The sequence below is a fragment of the Panicum virgatum genome, chromosome 1K, assembly GCF_016808335.1.
Source record: "Panicum virgatum strain AP13 chromosome 1K, P.virgatum_v5, whole genome shotgun sequence".
Taxonomy (NCBI): Eukaryota; Viridiplantae; Streptophyta; class Magnoliopsida; order Poales; family Poaceae; genus Panicum; species Panicum virgatum.
This window is the reverse complement of record NC_053136.1, coordinates 9,876,359-9,883,067: the sequence shown is the minus strand read 5'-3', so window position 1 is coordinate 9,883,067 and position 6,709 is coordinate 9,876,359. Positions and strand designations below refer to the sequence as shown.

The window sequence follows — 6,709 nt, the reverse complement described above, 5'->3', positions numbered from 1 at the left end:
AGCAACGACTTCATGATGGGCCATGAAGGCTGCCAGGCTGGTCAGTCAATGGGCGGCTAGGCAAGAACCTTCTGGCTTCTGTGAAGCTTCGTAATCACTGGAACTAAAGAAATGTACCTGCTTGGCGGTTCATCATCCTCTGGACTGCATATAATTTCTATTCTCTCCTTCCCCTTCTTTTTTTCTTTCTTGCACGGCGTGTGAAGGGAATGGCTGGGTCCACGGAGGTCCCGGAGGCCCAGAGCGAGGGTTGCACAGCGCATGATAGCTTGGTGGAGATGCGTGCCGCCTGTAGGAGCGCTTAGCTCCGGCCGCGTGTAGGAGCTGGACAGGCGCGGGTGAGGAGAAGAGCTAGCGTAGGCAGCGTGTGAGGAGGTTTGGCGCGGTGCCGGCAGACGCCGGCGACCGGGGCGCGTCTGTGACTGCCGGTGCAGCATCAACGCAGCCTGCATCTCTAGTCTAAGGGCGCCGGACTGCCGGTTGTTCGATGCGATGCGCCGCCGCCCTCTCTATCGCTGCTAATCTGATGAGTAACGCAGGACGCCGGATTTACTTTGATGACGGGGTAATTGCGCAAAATAAATGGAAGCGCCCAAATTGAACAATCGCAAAGTGAATGGAAGTACCCAAATTGAACAATCGCTGGGAACTTGAGATGTAGATGAGATTTCAACGGGTGCGTACCTCTTTCGTCGATGCTCTTTTTTTTTTTTGTCGCCGGCGGAAAATTGGAAGCGTCGCAACATTTGGAATCGCTAGGGTTGGGGAATAGCGGAAGTGGACCTGTTTTTTTTTCTCCCTCTGGCTGTGTTTAGATGAGGTGAAAAGGGGGAGAAAAAGTCACATCAATCACTGTAGCACTTTTCGTTTGTTTGTGGTAAATATTGTCCTACCATGACCTAACTAGGCTCAAAAAATTCATCTCGCAACGTACATCAAAACTATGCAATTAGTTTTTTTATTTAACTATATTTAGTACTCCATACATGAGTTATTTGCTATATTTAATGTTTCGATGTGATAGGAGATGTGATGGATGTGATGGAAAGTTTGGAAATTTGGTGGGAACTAAACACACCCTGAGTTGAGGAGGAGATGCGACGGTGGGGGGTGGTTTATCTTGTTGCCGGGCCTCTTTCTCGCGAGAGGTGCAGGAACATCTCGATGGCTCTAGAAAAGGCCCGATGGCTGGCTTTGGGAGGAAGCCCGATCGCAGCAGCTGAACTGACGATTGAGATACTATGTGCTAAAGATCCGACGGTTATTATTTACAAGCGACGTGGCCCAATCCCTGCTGGAGTATCCGGCCAAATTTCGTCGTAAGAAGATAAATTTTTTAAATCTCCTATACAAACATTTTTATTCATAAATTTCGGGGTTTTCGGCATGGGTTGAAGTTTTTTTAATTCCGAAATTGCAGGTGTGCTCATCGGCGCGCGTCCCTGCTCCGAGCTCGCCGACCGCTCCTCGGTGTCCGCCCGGAGTCGCTCTCTGAGACCAGTGCCCGGCTGCGCAAGAACCTGGCCTACTTCTGTGTCAACTACGCCCCCGTCGTCACGCTGACCCTGGCCGCGGCGCTCGCCGCGCACCCGGGCTCCCTCGCTGCGCTCCTGGCCCTGCTCGCCGCATGGTGCCTCCTCTACGCGCTGCGCCCCGCCGACGCGCCGCCGCTCGCCGCCTGCGGCCGCACCTTGTCCGACCGCGAGGTGCTCGGCGGGCTCGTCGCCGCCTCCGCGTTCGTCGTCTTCCTCACCTCCGTCGGGTCACTCATCTTCTCCGCGCTTGCGCTCGGGGCGGCTGTTGTATGTGCCCACGGCGCATGCCGTGTGCCCGAGGATCTGTTCCTCGACGAGCCTGACCAGGTCAACGGTGGCGGCTCCGCCAATCCGCTCCTCTCCTTCCCCGCCGCCGTCACCGGAGGTGGACGCGTCTGAGCAGTGAGCACTGCCTGCCTGCACTCCGATTAAACTTTTGTTTCTTTCAGCTGAGAATTACGACAACAAACCAGGAAGAAACCGATATGCTTCCTCTACTTTACACGACACGAGACATACAGGGATAAACTAGACATTGTTTTGGTTTTTGCTCGAATTCATTTATGTATGACAGAAGAAGACAAGTACACATATACCCTTCTTATTATCACCCGTAGCATTATTGTTACTGTGTCCTCTCATCTGGAATTGCTTGCCTTGTTTATTCTGGATTCAAGATTCATGGTCATATGTGTAATGGATTGTCGTCAGTTGATAGTTCATACTGCTCTGCTCTGCTCTGCTTTCACAAAGTGTGGTATAATTAGCAGAATGGCCTGCATGCCGAACTCTGATCACAGTTGTCTTGCAGTTTCGCCCTTGTCATGCAATGTGCATTGAGATTTCTCCCCTACTGATTAACTGATAAGGAGGCAGAGATCATCCCCACCTAAATTTCCATTGCAAATTAAGGTGTTCCACCAACCACAAATTAAACAGAGCATTGTACACAACGATAACAAAGAGAAGCATAGCACATCTGTGCAGTAAGGGGCGTGAGGCACCCTATAACAAATAAAAAAGCAACCTTCACAGGCTTATTGGTCGCACAGGTTTCAGTAAAATAGAGGCAAGGAAAAACACGATTGCCTTCATCTCAATTCATCTCCCATAGGTAACATGTTAGAGGGGAACAGAAGCAACAAATGTGCATGCAGCGACCTGCAGCTGCCGGTCACATACCAAGAGCGAAAATTCCACTTGCATGTGCGTGCGCTTGGCTTATCCGATGGCTCTCAGCGTTTCTGTGGCATTGGGCTGCGCCATGCAAACCTTTTGGAACTGTGGGACCCACTCGGTCAATGGAAAAACTTCGCAGCTGGGAATTCGCATCCCTGTGTTTTCCGTGATACAGTACAGTATTCGAGTTCAGTACAGGATTCACTTTCCCCTCGGAATTCCTTTCCCCTCTCTTCTTCCTCGTCGGTCACTTTTCTCCAACCCCTGCCTTCTTTTCGCATCTCTGCCATCCCGCTTCAGAGACGAGCTCGCCAAGGACGGAACTCCACCTCATGGTCCTGGTAGTGGAAGAGGAAATACGGCCGTCGGCGCAGGTACCCACCTATTGCCTTCACCGTTCCGCTGGCTGGCGCAGCGGTGTCCCCTCTTCCCCTGGCGTGCTGTTCCCCGGCCATGGCGGCGCAGCGGAGATTTCGGCCCTGTGCAGCCATGGCGGATTTGGATCCATTCCCTCTGTCTCCGAATCCATGCTTCCTATTCCTGGATCCATTGCCCTCGGTGGTACGGCAGACGGCCTTGGCCTGGTCCATCCTGGCGCGCATTGGCGACAAGGTGCACCAGCTGCCGTCGGTGGCCACGGTCCTGCGGTCCTGCCTGCCTCACCTCGCCACTCCCCCATTCATCCTCACTGCTTGTTTACCGCTGGGGCTTTCTCCATCATCTCAATGCACACAGGATTTTGCGCTAGTTAACCACCAGATTTCCCTTCAAATATGTTCCAGTATTTACCCTTCTCAGAAGTATTTTGTGCTACTCGAAATTGTTGTCAACAACCAAGAAATGATACCAACCCGTTCTTGACTTCTTGGAGATAGTGACATTTTTACTAAACTGCATTACATATCAATCTTGTACCATATGCCAAAATGTGAAATGTTTTATTTTGTCCATCTTGTGAAAATGTAAGCCATGAATGTTTGTTTCATTGTTTTTTTTTGTATTACTGAGTCATATCTTCGAGACCCGCATTAGACCTGAAAATTTCTTTTTTCTTAATCCACCATGGAAGGTATTCTCTGCAGTGAGTGCCGATTCACCTGTGGATGCAGCAGCAGCTTGATCTCCTATTGGCATTTGGCAAGGTAAATCATTTAGCTGCTGGATCTGATTTCCTTTGACTATTAAAGGATCTTGTTTGGCTTAGGTAATTTTTTTCTTAACTGAGCTGAATAAATAAAGATCTGCCTACTGGAGCATAAGGTTTGCCTACTGGTGTAGCTTTACGGGATATCTGGTTGTTTTTTCTCTTGTAATCCCTTGTCAACTAGCAAGAGGACGCCCCCATAAAGATGACTGTCCAGAGGGGACGCTTGCTGCTCATGCAGTAGCCTCGTTTGCCTCAACTATCTAGGTACCATTTCAACTAATGATCTTACCTGTCTATATGGTACTGTAATGTTCTGAGTTGTGAAATATATAGTTTCAGGTGAACGGTTTTAGTTTCCTTTTTAAAAACCGTATGGGATTTTACACTCATCATTTATTGCGATATGGGGTTCTATACTTCTGCACCAAATATCCATGTCTTTGGCATTCGGCATGTCTGCATCTGTGGGTACAGTGAGCATTTTTAATCTGCTCTTTTTTTTTTGGAGCAACTGTAAAGGAAATGACCCACAAATACGAAAAAGAGAAATATGAAAGATTACTCCTTTTAGTTTTGTGTGTCATTATTAAAATATTTATATTTAGAGAGATCTTGATAAATGAAATTACTGCCAGAACTCCAAAAGGTATGGCATGGCTTTAAAAAAGATTGGGCTGGCCACATTAATTCTGTGACAAATTTTCTTGGGCATATCTGGATAGTCACTTAGAATATGCCCATTTTAGAACCACTGTAACAGTAGTTGTAAGGACATGCTTATTGAACAAGTCTAAAAATAGGAAAAGACTCAATGCAAATACCCCAAATAAAAGGCTACAATTTTAAGGATCAGGAGGACTATGGGGATTACTGCAGTTAGACCTCCATACCATCCCATATCAAGAAAGATATGTGTCTCCAGAGTCAAGTACTTTCAGTTGAATTTTAGATTGCTCATGAGTAATGCTCGAACCAGAAGGATATATCGTATAGGATTTGTTATGAAGGATTGTATAGGAAGCTGTAGCCATTATGCTAGTCATCTAATATGTTTCCATCTTGATTTTATTGCATTGCTTCTACGCTGATATGCATTTTTAAAACCGTTCTTTAAAAACTTTCTGATCAAGCAATGTTTTGTTTTCATCATTTTGGTATTTTTATGCTTTAGGCTCTCCCTCACACTTAACAACCAAAATGAAATCTCATGCGTTTGTACTTGTTTTTCTCATTATATATTTGCCTTTATATCGCAAGATCTTGAGAAAAAAAATGACTGGAACCTTTGGAGTTCCAGAATCTGGCCAGGGACACTTGAGCAACCAGATCAAGAATGGAGAGTGTGGTTGCACTGCTTGCTAGGGAGTTCATCATCAGAGGTGAAAACAAACCTTTCTTTTCTTTTTAGTTATTTTACAAAGTTGATTCATGGACCATTTTAGCTACAGTAAGGTTACCATTACCAAAATGTAACAAGATCACATCACAAAGATGCATTCCCTTTAGTGGAATAAGTCCCATTACTATGGGCCAACCTAGTGAAATTTACATCTAGTCTCCACCTACATAGTGGAAAAAGTATTCAGGTTCCTTGGTGCTTTCCTGTGGTATTTTTGGAAATTTTGATCCTGAAGCAAAGTTGTGAAATGTACCATGACTTTGTTCCTTATCATATATTTGTCTTACTCTTTCTTAGATGTTATTTTGCAAGTAAAATAGTGAGACCTCTTTTCTTTTTGGTAGTGCATTCTAAAAGGTGATTTCTAATCATATTAGTGATGGAATGAGTAGCTGTAGAGATAGAGGAACACCATATACCCTTGGACCGGGGTGTGACTTTCCTGTACTATACTCTTGTTCCAGCAGTTAGGACTAAATATGTTGATATTGATGAACATTTCTTGCTCTATATATATATACTAATGAAATGTTTAGATGTTGGCTGAAATATCCTAGTCACCGACGAGCCTATTATTGAGTTACATTTTATGTTCTATATAATACAATGAAATGTTTAGCTACTAGCCAAAATGTTAGTCGAGATCACAAGGTGTTCAGTGCAGGTAGATCACAATGTTAGTTGATACCCATTCAGCTGATACATTTTGTTTTGGACTAAACTCACTAGTTCTTTATTACACAGTTATGAACTCCACTATTTTCTGCCTTTTTCATGTTCTGTTCTAATCATGACCTATGCAGGAATGCGGTTCCTTCAAATACATCTAAATAGGAAGGAATTATAATTTGACAAGAATTGTATGACTCCGTCTCTCATTTCTTTGGTAATCCATTGAATACAACATTTTGGCCTTATATTTTGAATCGTAGTTTTACGTTATCATGTGGAGAGACACAACAGCATCGCAAAGGGAGAGTGAAATGTTCATATAATGGATTATATCTTTGTGCAAAACGCATGCACACTTCATTTGGATCAGCATATAGCTTTCCAATTGATGCACCAGTGAAATGTTCCATACAGTTTAGCTATTGGCCCTGTTTGGTTCCGATTTTCTCCATCTCGATTCTCTGGTGAGCAAGATTACAGGGAAAGCAACATTCTCTGGTGAGCAAGATGGAAAAAATCGAAGTGTTTGGGAAGCTGATTATCTTCAAGTGGATCCGGCCTCCATCACCATTGCTTGCCGAACCGAGCCCAGAGCTCCCTTCGATTCCGTCGCCGTCGCGCCGTCTCCTTTCGATTCCCCAGGCCCAGAGCTCCCTCACCTCCCCGCCGGCCGAGCTAGAGGCGGAGGGAGAGGTGCTGGCGGGAGCAGGCGGGCCGGCGGCGGTGCGGACGAGCGGGCCGGCGGCGCGGTGGCTTCAGCGCGGAGGAGGCTCTGCG

At 46.0% G+C, this 6,709-nt stretch overlaps 1 protein-coding gene and 1 pseudogene across 12 annotated transcripts; both read left to right on the top strand.

The window, feature by feature from the left end:
- Nucleotides 1-209: 209 nt before the first annotated feature.
- LOC120652385 lies at nucleotides 210-2,163 on the top strand (annotated as a pseudogene).
- Nucleotides 2,164-2,729: 566 nt separating this feature from the next.
- On the top strand, nucleotides 2,730-6,328 carry LOC120689725. Of its 12 annotated transcripts, none has more exons than XR_005681557.1 (5): nucleotides 2,838-3,088; nucleotides 3,784-3,856; nucleotides 4,043-4,125; nucleotides 5,159-5,240; nucleotides 6,064-6,328. XR_005681557.1 is itself a non-coding variant. In XM_039972145.1 (4 exons), the coding sequence occupies exons 1-4, from the start codon at nucleotides 2,740-2,742 to the stop codon at nucleotides 6,088-6,090; spliced, it is 531 nt and encodes a 176-aa protein (XP_039828079.1). In that variant the 5' UTR covers nucleotides 2,730-2,739; the 3' UTR covers nucleotides 6,091-6,328. The 12 variants fall into 12 exon arrangements, 1 of the variants encoding a protein (XP_039828079.1); XR_005681481.1 differs by adding an exon at nucleotides 4,195-4,329 and having other exon boundaries at nucleotides 2,847-3,088; nucleotides 3,784-4,125; nucleotides 5,119-5,240; XR_005681521.1 differs by having other exon boundaries at nucleotides 2,857-3,088; nucleotides 5,119-5,240.
- The last annotated feature ends 381 nt before the right edge of the window (nucleotides 6,329-6,709 follow it).